General features: G+C 34.4%; 2 protein-coding genes across 7 annotated transcripts; one reads left to right on the top strand and one right to left on the bottom strand.

The window, feature by feature from the left end:
* The first annotated feature begins 1,075 nt into the window (after positions 1-1,075).
* LOC114167234 lies at positions 1,076-9,507 on the top strand. 2 transcript variants are annotated; one of them, XM_028052256.1, is made up of 15 exons: positions 1,076-1,395; positions 1,496-1,623; positions 1,981-2,113; positions 4,244-4,400; positions 4,477-4,555; positions 4,867-4,907; positions 5,021-5,137; positions 5,854-5,934; positions 6,616-6,678; positions 6,752-6,803; positions 8,036-8,110; positions 8,206-8,253; positions 8,490-8,525; positions 8,610-8,684; positions 9,110-9,507. In XM_028052256.1, the coding sequence occupies exons 1-15, from the start codon at positions 1,236-1,238 to the stop codon at positions 9,200-9,202; spliced, it is 1,338 nt and encodes a 445-aa protein (XP_027908057.1). In that variant the 5' UTR covers positions 1,076-1,235; the 3' UTR covers positions 9,203-9,507. The 2 variants fall into 2 exon arrangements, with proteins under 2 accessions (XP_027908057.1, XP_027908055.1); XM_028052254.1 differs by having other exon boundaries at positions 5,806-5,934.
* Positions 9,508-9,790: 283 nt separating this feature from the next.
* On the bottom strand, positions 9,791-18,866 carry LOC114167483 (bifunctional protein FolD 1, mitochondrial). Of its 5 annotated transcripts, none has more exons than XM_028052576.1 (7): positions 18,762-18,866; positions 18,032-18,259; positions 14,957-15,244; positions 10,568-10,836; positions 10,308-10,475; positions 10,045-10,235; positions 9,791-9,951 (listed from the first exon to the last, which is right to left on the bottom strand). In XM_028052576.1, exons 2-6 carry the CDS (start codon positions 18,222-18,224, stop codon positions 10,065-10,067), a joined length of 1,089 nt encoding a protein of 362 aa, XP_027908377.1. In that variant the 5' UTR covers positions 18,225-18,259; positions 18,762-18,866; the 3' UTR covers positions 9,791-9,951; positions 10,045-10,064. The 5 variants fall into 5 exon arrangements, with proteins under 5 accessions (XP_027908377.1, XP_027908376.1, XP_027908374.1 ...); XM_028052575.1 differs by having other exon boundaries at positions 9,791-9,938; XM_028052573.1 differs by having other exon boundaries at positions 9,796-10,235.
* Positions 18,867-21,093: the final 2,227 nt, after the last annotated feature.

Here is a 21,093-nt window from a genome sequence, read left to right as displayed (position 1 = left end):
CTTCAAAGACCAGTTTCCCATTATCATGACATACAAAACTTCCACTGTGGTGGACCACAACTTCAAAGCGGTCGTCACACATATCACCCTATATATACAGATATAACCACAAATCAATTAAGAAATTACAGTCCCTACCACACATTGAAATGGGGGACCATAGTGACAAAATATTTAGACACCCACGTGGGAGACAAAAACCATAAAAGAGAACCCCACCACCATACCGAATATGGAAAAGCAAACAAACTTTACACATAATCAACACACTTAAACAACATTATCCACCAACCAAATCTTACGCAAAACAAAACAATCACAAAATAAAGTGCACCAAATCATACTTAAAGGAATATAATCAAATTTAGTAGCAAAATCCAACATCCAAAGCTAACTCACCTTCGCAACAGTGCACCTCCTACAAATTCTTCTTCGATGAACCACGAACGCCAATGAAAATGACCCACCAACAAGTGAAACCCACGAACGCTAGAACAAATGCCCTAATCTTCCACCCTACCCACCTTTTCCTTAGCTTCGCACTCCACTGCTCAGTTCCTGCGACATGAAGTAAATAAACCCTAACTTCAAATTTGGAGATTTGTTAACTTTTGAGATTACCAGCCAATGTCGTTCCATTTCTTTTCCTTTTTTTCGTTTTATATTTTTTATTTTCCACGTCAGTAAAAAAGTCCAACGCAAACTGTCTACTGTACATCGCCGTTAAACATTTTAACAGTGTTAACGATTTGCCCTTATTTAATACAAATTTTCAAACTTAAGGACTCAATTGGGGCAATATTGAAGCTGAGGACCCAATTGAGATTTCTTAACCAAAACGAGGATTTTGCGTGTCATTAAACCTAACTTATACTAAGTAAATTGTCAACTACATGCATTTATGATGATAAGTATTTTTTTTTAATGCAGATATTGTTAATAAGTCCGTTTTAATGTTAAAACAACTTGTATTTTTTTTCATGTGATGTATAATTATTACAATATTATTATTAATTTAAAAAATATTAACTTGTATTTAAAAGAATAGACCAAATTAAAAATATTTAAAAAGGTGGAATGAGATAAAAATAAAATTAGATGTGTTGGGGTTGCGTTGACAGTTGTTGTTTTTTCTACAGTGGCGCCGACTTCCGGTTGAAGTATGGAGCAAACAGAATAGAAGAAACCGGAAACGGGGCTGATTTCATCTCTTCTGGACCGATCTTCCGATAGTGATGGCTTCGACGGAGGGTCTGGTGCCCATAACTAGGGCTTTTCTCGCCTCCTATTACGACAAACACCCTTTTACTCCTCTTTCTCCTGATGTCACTCGACTTTCTTCTCAGATTCGTTCAATGGCTAATGATTTCCTCACTCAACATCCTCCTACCCAAGGTTTTTTCCGCTCTTCAACTGTAATAGTGCAAACATTGCACTGTCTATCTGGTCATATATTTTGCTTTAGATCCTTATATGCTCCTTCATTTCGCTCCAGGAGAAGGCGTCTTAATTGATGAAGCTGACCGGCTACCTCCGCATAAAATTGACGAGAACATGTGGAAGAATCGAGAGTATATTGAAGAAGCAATTTTTTTACTTGAAAGTTCTAATTGGCCAGAAGTGGTAGTGTATATTTCTTTTTTTTTTTAAATTCATTTCCCCTTTTATCTAACATTTATAAAGGCACTGTTTGCATCTCATCAATACATGATATGATAACTTCAGAATTTCCCTTCAAGAAACCATGTTTCTTTACATCATATTAGTTTTTGTAAAGTTCTTGTACAATGATTTTGTTGAAGATAAGCTTTTATTCTTTGCGTATAGGGAAATATGGAAAGATTGTATAGCTAGAAATTAGGGATTATCTTTCATTGTTTGTATCCATGATTGTAGCGTTGAATATTATATGTGTTAGTAAAACACACATTTCAATGAACTGTTTGCATTTGAAGTAAAACAAGTATTTTATGGATACAGCTGAAGCAGCAGTCCACACCTGACAGTGCTGAGTTTGCCCTTACATTTGGGCAGCTGAAAGATAAACTTCATAATACATTGAAGGCTATAGAATCTTTCCAAATTAAAAATGCTGAACATGTATTTAACACAGGTACCACCTTGCCTTTGACTTGAATGCTTGTTTTCAATAGATAACAAGCTTCTAATTTCCTTAGCATTAATTTCAATTAGCTGAAGTAAAGTTCGTTTTTCTTGTAAGCTTGTCAAAAATAAATTCTTTAAATAAATAAATAAATCAAACTACATAATCTGAGAACGTGGAATGGAGGAACTAAAATGATTATCTGGGAGTAATGCCGGGCCAGCTGACCAAGCTTATAAATTTGGGAAAATCATGAGGCTGGTATATTTTCAAGAGCAGCATTGCAAGGCTCGTATCTCTAAGAAAGTTTTGGGGCTAGGTTGATATGTCTAATATTTCTGTGAAAGATTTAAGCCAAAGATGGCATTTCTGAGTAGTGGAGATTGACTCGACAAGGAGAGAAAAAACTAACCAAATAGTATGTAAATCACTGGGAAAGGACATGGAGGTCAAAATAGAGATCTAAACTTGCTGGAATGACAACGGTTTATTGGAAACAATGGCCTGGGACTATTTGAAACACTCTGAAGGAGATCAAAACCTGAAAGAGGAATATAGGTATTAGGGGATTCTAGAGATGTCACGGTGATATATATAACTGATGGAGAAATGGTCAAATAAAGAACAAGGTCAAGGAATGTTGGAGGGATGACACAATAGCTGGAAAGATGGAAGATCATCCTTCTGCAGCTATTATGGAAGATCAGAGTAGGCTTTGGCACTAAAGATTTGTGCATCTACATTTTAGAAGTCTGAGTATACTAAATATGAAAAGGGTGGTGCATGGCTTGCTCTCTATTGAGCAACCAAAGAAATTATGTGAAGGTTCTCTCGTAAGCAAGCAAACCAAAAACTCCTTCAAGTTTAAAATTTCAGCAGTAAAAACACCATTGGAAGTCATCTATTAAGATGTGTGTGGTCTTATGGAGGTATTTTCACTCAGAGGTAATGGTATTTCATTTCTTTTGTTGATGGTTTTACAAGAAAATTGTGGGTTTATTTGATTAAAATAAAAGGTGAGGCATTTGAGGTGTCTAGAATGTTGAAGACAATGATGGAGAAACAATGTGGGCTATCTATCAGAGTTCTTAGAACACACAAGGGTGGTGAATACACCTCAAATGATTTTCATTCCTCTTTGATAAGGATGGAATAATTCATGAAGTTACTGCCTCCATATGTCCTCAACATAATGGAAAAGCTGAATTCCATAGTTCAGCAGCTGGGGGACATTTTGGATTCTTTCGAACTTGTAAGAGGTTATCAACGTTAGTATACTGGGATAGGATCAAAAGAGATGTCCAATAGTTTGTAGGGGCACTTACAATGGGACTTCTATGGCCATTTCTCATACCATACACACTCACATTTGGTCTGACATCTATTTGGACATTATAGAAGGCTTACTGAACGCAGAAGTTAAGGAAACCAATTTAATCGAGGTGGATCCTGCTACCATTAACTCCCATTTATTCTATTTAGTCATCCCTCATTGTACTCTAGGTAGCTGAAATTTTCGTTTGAGAGATTGTTCATTTACATGGATTTCAAGCTAGGGCAGTGATGGACAGATACAGGTTTTTCTAAGCCACTTTTGGACCAAACCATTGAAGATACAAAGTGAAACTCGATTTTTTTATGTGGCGGGGGGCAGTGTACTGTTGGACCCCCTATTAGGAAGATGAATCATTGACCTTAAACTAATATCTGATCATAATCCAAAATAAATAAAGAAGCAAATGATGAGATTGCAATGAAATTTGGGAACCAATCCTTGGAGATAATATGGAAACTGATCATAAGATATTCTAAAATATAATTGAAATACTATTATATATTTTTCTTATATTCCAGCATCTCTCTTTCTTCTCAACCTCAACAAAATTTATGCAGTTTTGAGACATTCCAAATTACCTCTTATTTTTTGGGGGTGGGAAAGTACTGTTAGACCCCTGATTGGGAAGTCATAATACTTAAACTAATATCCGATGGTAATCCAAAGTAGATAATGAAAAAAACATTAGATAGTAATGAAATATGGGAACCAATTCTAGGAGATAATTGAAATACTGTTGTATATTTTTCATATATTCCAATATACCTCTTTATTCTCCAACCTCTCAAAAAATATATATGCAGTTATGACATATTTGCCTCAAGATTTTCGAGGAACGCTGCTAAGACAACAACGGGAACGCTCAGAGAGGAATAAGCAAGCAGAGGTTGATACTTTGGTAAATTCTGGTGGTAGCATACGCGACCGATATGCTTTACTGTGGAAACAACAAATGGACAGGTGAGACTTAACCCTTGTTTGATTGATTGTGCAGGAATTGATACAAGAAATATATTAAACAACTTACCTATTACAGGAGAAGGCAATTAGCCCAGCTTGGGTCTGCAACAGGAGTCTATAAAACACTTGTGAAGTACCTTGTTGGGGTACCTCAGGTATGGCTATCTTAAATTGTTTAATACAAGGTTGCATCAGCCTATTATTTTTTTCCTGTTTGGCATCCATTCTTTCATTTTGTCTGCTTAAATCAGTTATGGAACTTATTTTTTCTTATACATTTTATTTCAAAGCTTTAAAATAATGGGTCTAGCTCCTTCTTTCAGGTTTTTCTGATAATCTTATTTTGTTACTGATATCATCAACCGTATTTTTCTGATTAATTTGTTTGTATTTGAACTAAATTCTTTGTACTTGGATAGGTTATGGTTATCTTGAACTCATTCTAAGACATTTTTCTGAGTTGTAGGTATTACTTGATTTTACTCGCCAGATAAATGATGACGATGGGTACAAAATTATTGTTTTCAATGTTGTTCAAGTTCTCTCTCTTCCTATCTGCTTATGATAATAATTAATAATATATGAACAAGATTCATATGAGAACTCTTATCTACTGGCAGGCCCATGGAGGAACAGCGTCATCGTTATGGACCACCCTTGTACAGCCTCACCTCTATGATTCTTTCTGTTCGACTCTTCCTTTCAATATTGTGGGCACGATATGACACTAAGAAGTTGTGAGATGCCTATCTTTTGTAGTTCAGTTGTTGGCTTTGATGGTTGATTTTGTTAAACCACTCTTATTTCTATGAATATTGAGGACAAGCAATTATGTAAAGTGAAATATCTTGGAAAACGACATGATTTACTGGGATCTTCTTCTAGCTTGGAAATGACTACTAAATAAAAAAAAAATGTGATTTCACAACTTCTGATTTCATTTTTTAGATTAAATTGCAAATAATTTAGATAAAAATCAATTGTTTATTGAAAAAGAAGAACTTCTCTATTGATAATCATCTTTTCTATATGTGACTGTTACAACTTCAAACATCATGGTGTTTGCCACTTTCTGGCTGTAGCCATGATAGTCTGCCTTGGACTTTTGCAATTGTAAGACATATTGTATAAGTTAAAAATATTTCTAATATAATTGGTTTGTTCCATGTAACAAGCACCACTCATTTTGTAACCTGAATTGTGAGTCATGTCATTGATTTGATAGAAGCACGAATGTCTTGGGGATTTGATAGAAGATTTTTTATTGTCATGATACAAATTTGGACATCTTGCTTTCATTTGGTGTCAGCTCACAGGCAGTGTTTAGGAATTCTTGTAGTGTTCAGAGAGATTGATAGGCTTTTTAATTTCTAACATGGACAATGTGTTTTGTGTTCTTTTTTAGTGTGGAACACTTTTGTATTACCCTATCTTCTCTCTCTGTGGTTGACAGAAAAAAGGAACAGATTGCTATCTTGGAACAAGCTGTTAATGTCTACACCACAGAGTTGGAACGGTTTTTGACATTTATAGGGTACATGCTCGTCTTTGATATTTCTCATGGTTTAAATTTTTGTAGTTATTGTTAATAATCATGGTAAAAATTGTTGTCTACTTGCCCATTATCTTTTATTACATGATATTTGTTTCCACACGCGAGAAAATTTTCTACAGTTTATCAATGTTTATACATTGATATTTTGAGAGAGGGGCTTTCCAAATACAGCTGGTTTTATGTTCTAAAAATGTTTAATTTGAAATTTCATACATGGGCTTACATCATTCAATGACTTTCGAATAACCCAGTGTTGGATTAGAAGTTTCTATCATCATATATATATATATACCATTTACAGAATCATAGATTAATCCAACATCAGTAATACATTATTCACTGCAAGGATGTAAGTTGGCAAAAAGCCATGCGGGGAACATAAATAACTACAACACTAATGATTCAGATCTGTTACTTAAATAAGCTGCCTAAAGAGGCATCACATCAATCCTATTGTTTTTAACTCTTTGAGGTATAAGCCATATGTGTTCAAATATTCCATTTGTCTATATTTTTATTTGCAACTGGCTCCCCCTAACAACCTAAGCTTAAAGGTTGAACTGTTCGTTTTAGAATTTTCAAAATGAAATCAGTATTTGTTCTCACCTTGCAAGATTTCTAATTCTTGTTGACTAACCTGCTATAGACTTTTTTTATCAGCGAGGTCTTCGCAAATGCACCATTCTTCATTTCAGCAGATGTTGTTGGTGCATTGGAAGCAGGGTAAATATCAAATCTTGCTTTATTGTATTATTCTATTTATTTTCTTATCAATTTTCTAGTTTGTTCATTGCAGGAAAAATGATGACTACAAAGAGATCCATATTCCAGCTGGGAAAACTTATGAGGTATATGTACAAGACTTGTGAAATTCATAACTTGTCTTTCCTTTTTGTTTTTTTGACATGTTTATATCCGCAAACTACAGATATGATCATAGTTGTCAATCCTGAATAGTGACAAAAAAGACTATTGATGGGTAGTCAAGAATGGGTGATCGCAATATCGACTTATGCATACAAATGTAATATACTGCACACATACAACTGCCAAAAAAAATTCAAAATTGAAGGTGTTTTCATCCATAATAGTAAAAGGCGGTAGTGAGATGGTCTAGATGCACATTTACCATAAGACTAAATGTACAAATCAATAACATTGCTTTGTGAACTGCAAAGCACACAAAAAAAGAAAAGATTTTAATATATGAGGTCTTGAAGCAGAACAGAGGAAATCACAAGCCCGCAAAAACAGATTAGAGGTGGTAGGTGTTTATACCATTAATTAAAAGAGCTATATTGGCATAGTTTATATACACATGTACTATAGTACTAAATGAACAAATCAAAACATTGTGCTGTGAATAGTAAAGTACACACAAAATGAAAAGATTTTAACATAGGAGGTCGTGAACCATAGTGGAAATTATCACAAGCCTGCAGAAACAAATCAGAGAGGTCGTACAGCCAGTACATGGTAAGATGGGACAGGAGGTACAATGCCTTTCACAAAAAGAGGGGAATTGGGGAGGGATCTTGGGACCAAAACGAGAGCTAGATGATGCATTGTACCTTTTAGCCTTTTTCATTTTAAATTAGACTCGGGCTTCTAATGTTTTTTGGCTAATATGTATGCTGGACATTTATTGGCCTATTTAAAACTTAGCAAATGTTAGTGTGAGGATGATGTTTTCGCTAGAAGCATTCTGTTAGTTACGGTTAGGTGTGACTGCACTCTGTTGGCCGTTACGTCCTGTATGTAGCAATCTCATCAATATCATTTTTCTGGTTTTCTGGGAGATTTTTTACTTCTAAAAGATCATTTCCTCTAGAAAAACTGTTCCAAACATGCGCATTGGCCTTTTGTACATAACGATCTCGTATGGTCTAGGAAGTAATGCTTGTCATTTTAATTAATTTATAAATTGTTTCCTTGCATAGAGCATACACTTTTTGTCTTTGTGTATGATTTAGAGTTACTTTTATCTAATTTTAAATTCTTTACTGAATGGATCTGTGACTTGGTTTTTATTTGTTATTATTACTTAAGAAAATGTTTTGAATTTTGATTTTCTTATCAGGTTTTGCTCTCTGTTGATGTTGTAAACTCATACATTGCATGGGACTTTTCATTGGTACAAGGCAAAATAAATATGGTATCGCTGTTGTGCTGCTATACCTTGATTTCAAAATGTTAAGATATTTTCCGTAGACATCCTCTGTAATGATCTTTCTATTGTTTATTTGTCAGGATATTGGATTTAGTTTGGAGTTTGTAAGTCCTACTGGGGAAAAAACAGTAAGTTTGGATGATGTTTCACCTTTATTTCTGTATCATATTCTCTATAGGTTTTCTTCAGAAACATTTCCTATATTGTTCTTCATCATCAGCCATTTTTGCCTTCAATTTTGTAGGCCCTCAGCCAGCTCATTTTCACTTTTTTTCTGTTTAATTGTGTCTTTTTCTTTTTCATGATGTCTGTATTTCCATTTCTCTTTTTTATGATGGCTGATTCATTATCACACATGACACAGCTGATGTTACCATCCCGCCGATATGAGTCTGACCAAGTGAGTTTGTCACATTTGTTGCAGCATGTTCAATTAACTAAGCATTTGATATGTATTACTTAGTTTTTGTGCCTATAATATTAGGGAAACTTCTGCACGTTAATGGCTGGAAGCTATAAACTGATTTGGGACAACACGTATTCAACCTTTTTCAAAAAGGTAATGTATATGGGCATATTGACTGATTCAATGAGATGCAAATTGTGTTAGTACCAATTGGACTGCTTTTTCAACACAAATGCTAGTTGTGCTCGCATATTGATCAAATGCCAATAACAAAATCTGATTAGATAACCTTCTCCAGAGCGTCTCCTAGGAGAATTGATTCATCACTCTCAGTCATCGCTCTCGTGTGATCTGTTCATTTTTATTGTGCTATGGTTCACCTTCAGTTATCACTATCACACATGATCTGCTCATTGTTCTTGTAGACTGATTTATTTCGTTTGTTGCAACATATTGGCTTCGTACATCTTTTCAATTATGGTGTTGAGATTCTTTCACTTATTTATTCGTATATGTTGGGCATGATCTGAAAGTTGTACAGTTTTCTGAGGTGCATTATTATGATGAATGAACTATAGGTTATACGGTACAAGATAGATTGTATACCTCCTGTGACAGAGCCAGTGCAGTCCGACTCGAGCAAGAATGCAGGAGAAGTTGAGGCAGGATAGCTGATTCGTTTTCTGTTAATTTCAATCTTAAGAAGAAAATGTTCCAATTACTCATGTCAAGATTGATATACACCCTATTTATTTGTGAAGGGAAGAGGAAAGGAACCGAGAAAAATTTATCTTCTGTATAATATTGTTATGCATATGCACTTAGTTATTCTGTGTGGTTGAAGGTTGTAGCCTGTAGCACGCTGTGATTGTGTTAAATGGGCACAAGTAACCCTTCTGTGAAGTAATGTATATTTTACATTTATGCCAGTAACATCATCCCATGGAAACCCCAAATGGTGATAGGTTAGAATCAACTGGTTATGGTTTCAAGTTCCAACTGTTAATTACAATTTCGTCACCCGATTTGACGAGTTTATTTTGCAAGCATTTAGCCGTGGTATCACATTGAGATCCAAAATGCTATAACGAAAGGCGCCAAAGATAATCCATTACTTCCATGTTTAGCAGTTAGAGTAATAGAAGTGATTTGTATAGGTTATGCCCAATTTAGAGCCAACAAGGAACATTTAGATGTTTTATCGTGATGCGTCTAAGACAACCTTCAAAATCCGTCAAAAGTTCATTTATAAAAAGAAATCATATGAATCGATAATTCTTTTTAATTTAAAGGTCTTCGAATGAATTTAACAATGTGTGATAACATATTTCAATTGATACATTTTGGCCGAAAGAAATCCTATGGTTCCAACGAGTAACTGTAGAAGACCACCTACCGTGCAATAACCTGAATCAAAGAACTTCACATAACATAAGACAATCAGCTGCGTAATATGCATTACAAAATTGTAAAAAGAATTTCTGTTTTTAAACTTAATCATGCTGAAAATGACCTTGAAAGAAGTATAGCACTTCAATTAAAGTTCAGAATGCGTTTTGCACAAACTAGAGTGTTATATAGTAGCATAGCAACAGTCATAGGTCCAACCCCGCCAGGCACAGGAGTAATAGCAGATGCCACTTTTATGGCTTCTTCATGGCATACGTCGCCTACGAGACGATAACCATCGTCGCAGCCAGAATCCTGCAACATTTTTTTCTTATATTTAGAGAAAGCAAATTATGAAATTGTCTTAAGTCGTAATTAGCAACTTACCTCAACAGGAGTAGTACCAACATCGATCACAGTTGCACCCGGCTTAATCCAGTTACCACGGACCAAATTAGGCACTCCAGCAGCTGAAACTATAATATCAGCTTTTGCGGTGATCTGTTCAGGGTTTTCTGTGAAGGGATGTATAACAGTGACTGTTGCATGGTGTCTCTGCCAATATACAACGATATTACATATCATGCAGAAGGAAACGAAAATGTAGATAACCGTGATTTTAGGCTTCTAACAAATGATTATATTACCTGCAATAACAAGGACGTTGGCAACCCAACAATATTACTTCTTCCTATCACTACGGCTTCCTTCCCCATTATTTCGACTCCTGATCTGATCAATAACTCAATGCAGCCCTTTGGAGTACAAGGAGTAAACAGTGGCTCCCTTCCATTTATGGCAAGATTCCCCATATTAACGGGATGAAAACCATCAACGTCTTTCTCAAGAGATAAAGCATTCAGAACCTTTTCCTCATCTAGATGCTGTCCCCAATTGTTTTGCAACCAGTCAAACACTAAATCAGCTAATTAGAATGTGTGCTAATCTACAATTGAATGTATAGCTGGCATGAAAACTAGTTAATCGGAAAACAAAATATTTCACCAGCAAACTACTCCGAATTTAATAAAACATCAATTGATAAAATTATAGTACCAATTTAATACCCATGATACTACTTTTTTTCATGATAGCATCAAATTTTGTCTCCAAAGATGCACATGTGGATGTCTTGGTCCTTGTGATACACTTGGGATCTTCTAGTTAGAAGGATGTTTCCTAGTTATGTAAATACTTTTGGGCATGTTCCAGCGAGTAGCCATTGAGTGGGGTGTTGTGCGGAGAAATTGATGTAAAGGTAATGAATATTCAAAAAGATCATACCATCTAAAATATGATAATGATCATCAAAAAGAAGAACAAAATCCATTACTCGGCTTAACCAGCTGGTCAGCAGTTCAAAGACGTCAATGTAAGGAACAACAGAGTGAACTATAATGCCACGGAAATGGAATGAAATTCTCTTCCATCCTCAAATGCGAAATACTTGGATTTATCAAGACGCTGGAATTCATGGTTGAACAAGAGTACATAAACCATTATCTCCAGAAAAGAAAGAAAAAGATCCTCGGAGAAAAGGGATTTTAGAGCGATCACAATACCCTCCCCCTTTACACTGGATTCCTCCTATCCATATGACGTGTTCAGAATATTTTCTATTAGGCTCTCTCTGTCTCTCTTGCTCCTTTATTCTTCAACTATAGATCAGTTTCTATTAGAGTTGTATTGTATTGAACATATGCAGTTCTCAAAGTCATCTGCTTGGTAGTTTGTTATTCTTGTTAGTTCTGTAGTTATTGGTAACAACTGTCAGTTACAAGTATGTCAGCTGTCAGAAGCTGTTTGCAACTACCTATCCATTGTATAAATTCTTGATTGTGACTCTTTCATTCAGAAAATTAAAGATTCAATTTCTTGCTCTGTTTTCCCATTCTTTTAAATAGTTTCTAAAGGTTTTCTAACACAATATAGTGACCTCCATCTACAGCTATGATCAGTTTGATTCCCACCTCCTCCACTCCCCCCAAACCTTTCCTCGTTCTATCTCAAAAACTCAGAGATGACAATTTCCTACTGAGGAAGAAACAAGTACAACCAGTCAAATCTCAGTCAACATCGTTTCATTGTGAATCATTCGATTCCCCCATGGTTTCTCGCTAAAGATTGTGCAAAAGGAACTGGAAATCCTGCATATTCTATATGGAAACAACAAGATCAATTGCTTCTAACCTGGTTTAGTTGATGCTTTCTTCTCAATTCTTTCTCGTGTCTTGGGCAATATTCACTCCATCAGATATGTGAGAAAATAAATTATTACTTTCATCAACAAATGCGTGCACGTGCTCAACAATACACACTGAAACTACATGCAACAAATCCTTACAGGAAAACTATTTAAAGTCTTGGTCACTTGCACCTGCTGGTGCTCCGACTTCTAATAAAGAACACGTAGACATTGCTGTTGAAATTCGATTTGAACTTGTTCCAATTGAAGAACATGAAGCCTTATTGCTCGTGCAAGTTGTAGATGAACCGATCATGGCTAGAGAGCAAGTACCAGAAGGTGACTTACTAATAGATTCCATGAGAGATTTTAGATCTTCAATTTCACCACATAGTGCGCTCTGAAGTTATAAGACAAACATTGCTCGGGTAAGCTGCCATGCTTAAGTAAATAATAGGGACTCGTTAGGCCCCCCTCTTAATTAAAAGAGAACAATAAGACAAAAAGCTCCAGAGGTGGTGGCAACAACATCAACAACAATTATGACGATGGAAAAAAGGTCTAGAGACGGCTCTAGCAAAAGTCTGGCGCCAGCTTTGTTGGTGTCTGACAACAACTCTGATGAGGGTTTGGCGATAGCACTGACAACGGTCTGGCAGCAGCTCTAGTGGATGAAAAATGGGTGCACGAACGGCGATAGAACCACAAGTTGGATGCATTTCAGGCAACAAGGAACCATAACAAAGACACAAGTTGGATGCATTTCAGGCAACAAGGAACCATAACAAAGACAGTAAAGAAGAAATGTGGAAGTAGGGATCCTAAGATTGAGAGCTCTGCTACCAACTTGAAAGAATTAATATGAAAGAAAGAAGATTTTTATTCAAATTGATTCATTCGAAATAGTACATCAGCTTCTATCTATAGAGAACTCGACAACTAGTGAGACTGAGAAAACCATGCAATTGTTCGATAGAAGTAGGTTTCGACAAATCTGAAACAACCTTAACCTTAGATTGGTCCAACTCCACACCTTGTCCCGAAACTGTGACCCAAGTAGCCCAACCTTAAAAAGACTAAAACTACATTTAGACCGCTATGCAAAAAGACTATGTTATTGCAGTTGTAAAACTTCCTCCCAATTTAGATGAGTGGACCATGATGGTTGTAAACTAGTATATCATCAAAGAAGACAAGATTTGATTTGCTTAGCTGCTTCTTGAGTGCATGATTCATGAGATACTAAAATGCAATTTGTGCATTAGTGAGCCAAAAGGACATGACCAACAACTTGTAAACCCCTAGTGTGTACAAAAGGTAGTTTTATGTTTTGGCTTAACCAGAATTTGGTGATATCCAAAACTCAAGTCTAGTTGGGAGAAATGGGTGCCACCAAATAATTCAACTATTAACTCATCTGTAGTAGGAATGACAAAACTATCCTTTGCTATATAGGCTGTAAAAGATATGATTTTATCTTAGAAATTACGGAAATATGTAAATTGATGATTAGGGATATTCTTCATTATTAGTCATTCTCGGATGTTCCTATATTATACTTTGAATGATTATAAATAAGGGGTTTACTGGTGTGATTAAACATACAACAGAGACTCTGTATTGGCATTCGAGGCTCAATAATCTATACAAGAGTACCTTGCGAGATCTTTTTTCTTGACCAAAATAATGGGCGAGGAGAAAGGGCTAGTACCACGCTGAATAGTGCCTCAAATAGCAAGTCTGCAACCAGTTTTCAATCTTTTTCCTTTCGACTATGAGGTTATTGATACAGTTGAACTTCGACAGACTCACTTAGATGTACAACACAGTCACAAGATTGATGAGGTGGTAAACTTGTAGGATTAGCAGAAGCAATGCTATATCGATGCTACCCCTTTTGCATAGTAGATAACAGTGAATGGATATGTCGTGTCTTCATTATAAATGATTCCCTTGAAATCACATCTATGAAACTTGTGATTTTTTGTTGCTAGCATGGACTTCTAGTTTTCTTGTCTATTTTGTGGGGGGTTTAAATGTTTTTAAAATAGAGCGCATTAGCCTTTATTCCCATTATGGAAAAAATACAATATATGTGGCACCAAAGCTGCTAAAAGAAGTATGAAGAAAAAGTAAATACTAGAGACCCAGAAAAAGACTAAAGAATATGTATACTTGTGATTGATTCAAGTGTACACCGGATGTGTATCAAGATATAGATATGAGGAGAAGCCCAAAATCAGAAAAGAATGAACCAAAATCTAAAGATATAATCCTAGTTATGTTAATTAAAAAAGAAAACAAACTAAGCCATAAAAAAGTATGGAAAAGGAAAACAATGTTGAAACATAAAAAATAGAAGGGAGGTTTCCTTTGTTGTTGGTGAACCATATCAAATCAAAACAAAAAATTTGTTGAACTATAAGAAAGTTTCAAAACAAATCAAAGAAGGAAATAAATAAGAAATATGATGAAATTTATGATCAAGGATAACTCTAACAAAATAAATACATATTGAGACATCTTTTGATAGTCTAACAATAACTAAAACAATTTGTAAGAGATTTCTATGAATGTTATTTTAGAAAATGCTTTTAATTTTTTATTTTTTACTGTTCACGTGATAAATTGCACATTTAGAAGCTAAACCCCTCCCTTCCAAAGACAATTGTAATTTTAGGCCCCTCTTCAAGAAATACTTTATTGGCTGACCATTTCAAAAAATAGCTTTAAAACATTTTGTAATATCCTTTTCTTGAATAAACACTCAGCAGATACTAAAGTCCATCTAATTTATTGTAGGTCACAGATTAAGAAATTACTTGTGGTAGAGGGAGTTGCACAAGAATACCATGAATGGACGGATCTTTGTTAAATCTCATGATCGCATTTCGGACATCCATTTCTGCACAATCAGTGGGTAATTCAGCCACCAAAGACTTCATTCCGACCTCTTCACAAGCCATTATCTTGTTGCGAACATAAGTTTGAGAATCCCTTCTTTGGCCTACTAAAATTACGGCTAATCCAGGAACTTTTCCCAGGCATGTCTTCATTTCTCTTACCTTAGCAGCTATTCGAGATCTGATTTCCGTGGATATCAACTTTCCATCAAGCACTACAGTAGTATGGTCATCAACTGAGACAAACATCAATCTTAGTACAATATCTTGCAGAATGAAAAGAAAATTTAAGAATATATAATACAGGAAAATGGGAGTTGACCTGTGGAAATCAAATAAAATAATGAGATTTGATCTGTATATTTAATGTTAAGATTTAATGCAATATAAATATGTTTTCATTTCCTTCTTTTCATCTTTAGGTAAAGCATTAACAGAAAAGATTATTTCCAAATATTCAGGCCTAAATTAATGTACAAAATTAGTCTCTCCTTCCTATTTCTACTTTCACATTCTATCAGTTTTAGGTCTGTGAAAGAATTTTCTTTTCCCGCATGTTATCATAGCACTGTCTGAACTATCTCTAGTCCTTCTCACGGATTTGAAGGCACGTAATGGAGACTGGTACTATTCTTACCAGCTCAATTGAAGAGTCGGCATTCCTATCACTGACCAAAAATTGAATGGCTAGAATTGCATCCAATAGGAGAAGTCATTCCAAATCTTCCTTCAAGGAAAACGAAAGTAACTACCAAACTTCTATCAGGATTATCTCTGATGATTTACCAGTGTCAGTCAATTTCAATGTGTTTGGTCTATCATGTTGTACCAGATTGAGTAGTACTCAATGCTAAAGAATGTGTCAGACTCTACCAGCTCCTGGTTGAAGACTCCAAAACTAAACCCAAAGCCAAATCTTGTACAACAATACCTTCAACTCTCGAAGCCAGCTCTTGTGCAACATTACCTTCAAGTATTGAAAATTCTGTAATGTTGTGACAATGCTGTCTAGGCCACCCAAATTTCAAGTACTTGGAGAAATGGTTCTCCTCACTATTCAATAAAACTCTAAGGAACTATCAATGTGAAATTTGTCAATTATGTAAGCATACACAAAGCATTTATCCACCCGAATCATATAAACTATGTCTCAATCATTCTCTTTCTTTCACAGTGATGCATGAGGACGTACATAGGTTAACAACATTGCCAGTACTAAATGATTTGTTACTTTAATCGATGACCATACAAGAATTACATGGGGTTTTTCTTATATAAGAGAAATCAGAAGTAGGCAGAATATTTTAAAATTTCCACAACATTGTGCAAACACAATTCCAAGATAGTAAGGCACTCAAAACTAACAATGGCCATGAATTTTCTCACTCAATATTGAATTTCTAGCTTAAGTCACGTGGAATATACACCAAAGCTCATTATAAATACCTTAACAAAATGGAATGGCAAAATGAAAAAGTAGGCACTTTCCAAAAGTAACTAGATCACTCAACCCTCATTTTGGCCGCAAATGTACCAAAATAGTTTTGGATAGAAGATTTCCTCTCTGCAACCTTCCTAATATGTTCTTAACTGTAACACCTCTCACTCTACATCAAAATATTTTTCTCCCAACCAACATAATTTTCACCTCGATTCTCTAAAAAATATTTAGATGTTCTTTGTTAACAACCTAAACCCTTACCACAGTAAACCTGACTCAAAATCCATCACATATATTTTTGTTGGTTACTCACCTCAACAAAAGGGACACAGATGCTACTTTCCCTCAACCGAATTTTCTACCATACCATGGATGTGACTTTCTTCAAGAATTAGCCTTATTAACCTAAAGTTGGCATTCAGGGGGAGAATGCATTGATTCTAAATGAAATGGTAGAATTCCAACCATTGGGAGTTTAAGTGGCTGAAACTGCCTCCAATGTTGGAGAAGTAGAAACTGTACTTGCAGAACTAGTAGAAACTACACCAGCAGAAACTGCACCTAATGACAGGTCGAAAGTTTGCTTTAGAAAAAAGAAGTCCAAAAAGGGGGTTGATTGACCAACACCAAAGATATTGTGTGAAAAAAATATGCTATCAGCAATGCAAAGAACCTATGCTAAGTTTTGGGCATGTAACATAAGGCAACCAAATACCAGACATCCTAACTAAAACTCTCCCAAGAATTACTTATCAAAGTGTCAGCTCCAATCTTGGAAAGAGAGCCATTTACCACCACCAAATTGAGGAGGAACATGATTGACTGGAGGAGTCTACAAATTATTCCCTCGTATTCAGGCCCAGATTAGTGTACAAAATTAGTCTCCTCTTCCTATTTATATGTCCACATTGTATATAGAAGCCAAAGAGTTTGAATGTACTGCTACACAGCCAGACAATTCATTAAACTTAGCACGCGTTTTGGAGAAATAAATTTAAGTTTTAGTAACACAATGTCTATCTATACCACTATTAAATTTGTTAAAATCTACAACATCATGAGAGAGGTTCATTAATTTCAATGTTGGGTTCAATAAATTTCAATAAGAATGTGCTGAAAGAGTATGTTCCTAACATTTCTCATAAATTAATCCAATGGATTATTGTAATGTTGTATTCTTCTTAAGCATTTGACTCATACAAATCCATTCATTTAGCCACCATGTTTCTTTTTCTTCAAAGGTCTTAAGAAGATCACTTCTAGTAATTAACATTCACTGAAGAAATGGTTATTACACACTGATGAAATTTAATAAACCAAGAAATCAAATATAGACTCTCTAGATCTGTCAATAATTAGAAAAAAGTGAAGAATGACAAGACAGTTTACATTGGAAGAGAATTTGAAGTAACATGATTGACTGGAGGAGTCTACAAATGATAGTAAAAGCCCAGCTTTTGCTCAATCAAGTCAGAAACTAAAGTTTTGAACAGCAAGAAAACATCTAAAATGATAAAACGTGAGAGCCAAAAAATGTAGATATTATACTCATCCCAAGGGAATAAGATACTCAGTTACTTACAGCTTTTATGTATTGCTGGAATAATCCGAGATGAAGAATTAGGACTCCAGATGTCAGGAAGGTCCAAAGATGCAAGAGGTGGAGACATTAAAATTTGGTCTAATTCATTACCTTTCAAGGTATGAAGAGACCTTATTGTTTGTGGAAGACGCTTTCGTAGATAATTTGTCCATGTAACAGCCACCATGCCCATTATACTTATGACGTTGTCATCAGCGTCACTTCTGCCTGTAGCAAGTTTTTAGTGGAATCAATTCTCTGTGTGTTTGTGTATTTTACTCTTTTTATGTACAAGGGTTAAGAATTAGTTGTGTAATTGAAAGAAACAAGTACCTGAATTAAGGTCTTTTACACTGTCATAATAATAGCCTCAAAATTCATGCCAAGGATAATTTCCGATTGGCTTGCAAGTTTAAAATGTTTTACACTAACCAGGCATACCCATTAACCTTTATAACTTTAATTTATTTAGTAGATAGACTAAATTGGCAAACATTTACGCAGCCTAGTTAAATTAAAATATTTGAAGACTAAATCAACACCCTTCTTGATGCATTTATCGTTCCAGCAGTAAAACAAATACCCTGTAGATTTCACTCTACCCTTCCAGTAATAGGATAATTAAACTTGAAAATACAACACTGATTACGAAATTAACTTAATTCCGACATAGTAATTAAGATTTTGACGGCAAAGGAAAGCAATCAGAATAAGGAAGTGATGAAGACACCTCACAGACCAACTGTTCGGCGCTGTTGTGATTTTCTGATATAAGCCCCTTGACAGCAAAGGATTCCGCTTTGATGCGATAGCTCAAGAAACCTAGTGCTTTAGTTTTTACTATTTTTCACTTTAAAACAATTATAATTCTATTTTTTATACTTTTATGGATATATTTATTTTTTATTTTTTATTTGAAATGAGTCGAAATTATTATTGTGATATTTGATAAATAATTTAAACATATCCACAATTTAAAAAAAATGATTTGAATATTTCCATTATACAAGTGACGCTTAACTATAATTAAATATTAATACTTTTTTTAGAAAATTAATTTTAATATAATGCTAAACATTTATTTATATATTTTAAATATTTATTTTAAATTTATTCGCATGCTATATATTTTTTATTTAATTTAAAACACCTTTATTTATGTGTTAATTTACACTCTCTTTTGTTATCATTAAATGAGTCAAGAAAAAAAATTAAAAAAGAAAGAGTATGAAATTACATATTAAAAACAAAATCTAATTATGAAACAAATATTTTATAAAAATGAAAATTATTAATATTTTAAAAACTTTAAATTGAATATAGTTAAATAATTAATTATAAATGATCTTAAAAAAATTCACATACCAATTTGAAAAGAAATTAACCACTTATCCTATTAAGAATTGTAAAAGTAGATCATAAAATTATAATAAAATCAATGAAACACATGAAACCTTATGTTTGGACACATATATTACCATAAGTTTCGAGCAATCTTTGTAGCTTGAGACTCGTTCAATTCTTGAAGTTGTAGTTCTTATAAAACTGATGCAATGTTTGGCATGTGCTTTGAAAGGACTTCAAAACTTTCTTTATCAATAACAACGTCAAATTCTACATTAGAAGTTTTCGCGTCCTGGCTGTTTGAAACAGTCAAAATTGTTCCTACTGGTACGAATTCCAATCCATTCATGGTAAAATATTTGTACTGATTTTTCAATAAAACCAAGTATTGTTGCTAGGGGATTGAAAATTGAAACCAGAACACTAGAAAATTGTTTCCCTTTTCGCATGCAATCAAATTTTTGTACAAGCTCGCTAACTAGACTAGTTAAACTGACAGATACCATGTCATATATTTGGTAATAATAATACTTATTAGAACAATCAGATCGAAATTCCAAAATCAAGTGCTAAATTCAATATAAACTTTCACGAGTATATTGAAAACTGCAATACGTAACAATGATTCTAATGCAAAATGTAAAATGTAAATCACAAATTTAGATTGAGTTTATATACACAGTGGACATAATTTTCTATCAATGTATCTACCTTTTCAAACACTGTTTTTGTATCTGTTCCCTTTTTGGGTGGGTTAATTTTGCAAGAAACATATAGCAGAAATGAAAAGACGCTGAGAATCGATCTTCAACAGGAAAAAAATGCGTACCTAAGCTGCACCTATTATAATCCCAACAAGGGGGACAATGATGTTCACATGGCAAGGATGTACATAAAAAATTGGGAGAAAAAAGAGAAGAAAGTAAAAAATAAAAATCAAATAGACTTGGAAATCATTGCACATAAATAAAGTATTAAAAAAAAAAAGCTCAAAATATAAAAGACTTTCCAAATAATGATCCAAGCATTTTAGGTATAATCAATGAATTGCAACAATTTGATCTTTTCTCAGCAATACGAGTATGCAACAACTTGATCTTTTCCCAGCAATACGAGTCTGAAGTATTCTACACTCACTTCAAAGACCGAAACACAACGTTCTTACGAATGATTTATGGGCATCCAATACTATATATATGCCAGGAGAGTAAACAAACAATAACATAACACATGCTTTCATTTTCATCACTATCATTCTCGTTCAATTCTAAATCTATAATCATTTTCCAACAAGGGGTGGGAACAAGAAAGAACTAAAAGGCTGGAGTTGTGAAGGTGCATGTATGATGATGGTAGAAAATGACTATGCTAATCAATGTTTGCATGAAAAATTATAGGAAAAATTCGTTTGTTCAAGAACTCTTATCTCTCTGAAAGCTACTCGGGTTGGAAAAGTTAAGTTGACAAAATGCTTAGGGAAGCTCCAAGGAAGTTAGGTGCATATAATCATTTCAATCAGCTAACCTGAACATACATTTTTCTGTTGTCCTTTCAATTTAAGACATCTAAAGTTCATGAGTACATGAGAAATGTTAACAATTTATATCATTTTATGAAGAAGTCATTTAATGTTGACTCGCTTACATTACACTTTATTAATTTCTCTGCAAGAATTTTCATAGGAGAAAATTAAAAGACGTTTCCATTACGAAGCTATA

This window comes from Vigna unguiculata, chromosome 10 (genome assembly GCF_004118075.2).
Source record: "Vigna unguiculata cultivar IT97K-499-35 chromosome 10, ASM411807v1, whole genome shotgun sequence".
In the NCBI taxonomy this organism is placed as follows: domain Eukaryota; kingdom Viridiplantae; phylum Streptophyta; class Magnoliopsida; order Fabales; family Fabaceae; genus Vigna; species Vigna unguiculata.
The sequence above is the reverse complement of the archived record's forward strand: the minus strand, read 5'-3'. Positions and strand labels throughout refer to the sequence as shown.

Coding starts and splice junctions, on each gene's coding strand:
- LOC114167234 (XM_028052254.1), top strand. CDS start 1,236: ATGGCTTCGACGGAGGGTCTGGTGCCCATAACTAGGGCTTTTCTCGCC. Junction 5,935..6,615: donor CGGTTTTTGACATTTATAGG/GTACATGCTCGT, acceptor TTTTTTTATCAG/CGAGGTCTTCGCAAATGCAC. Junction 8,685..9,109: donor ATTCAACCTTTTTCAAAAAG/GTAATGTATATG, acceptor AATGAACTATAG/GTTATACGGTACAAGATAGA.
- LOC114167483 (XM_028052576.1), bottom strand. CDS start 18,224: ATGGGCATGGTGGCTGTTACATGGACAAATTATCTACGAAAGCGTCTT. Junction 15,245..18,031: donor TCCAGCAATACATAAAAGCT/GTAAGTAACTGA, acceptor TGTTTGTCTCAG/TTGATGACCATACTACTGTA. Junction 10,837..14,956: donor CAAAGATCCGTCCATTCATG/GTATTCTTGTGC, acceptor TAGCTGATTTAG/TGTTTGACTGGTTGCAAAAC.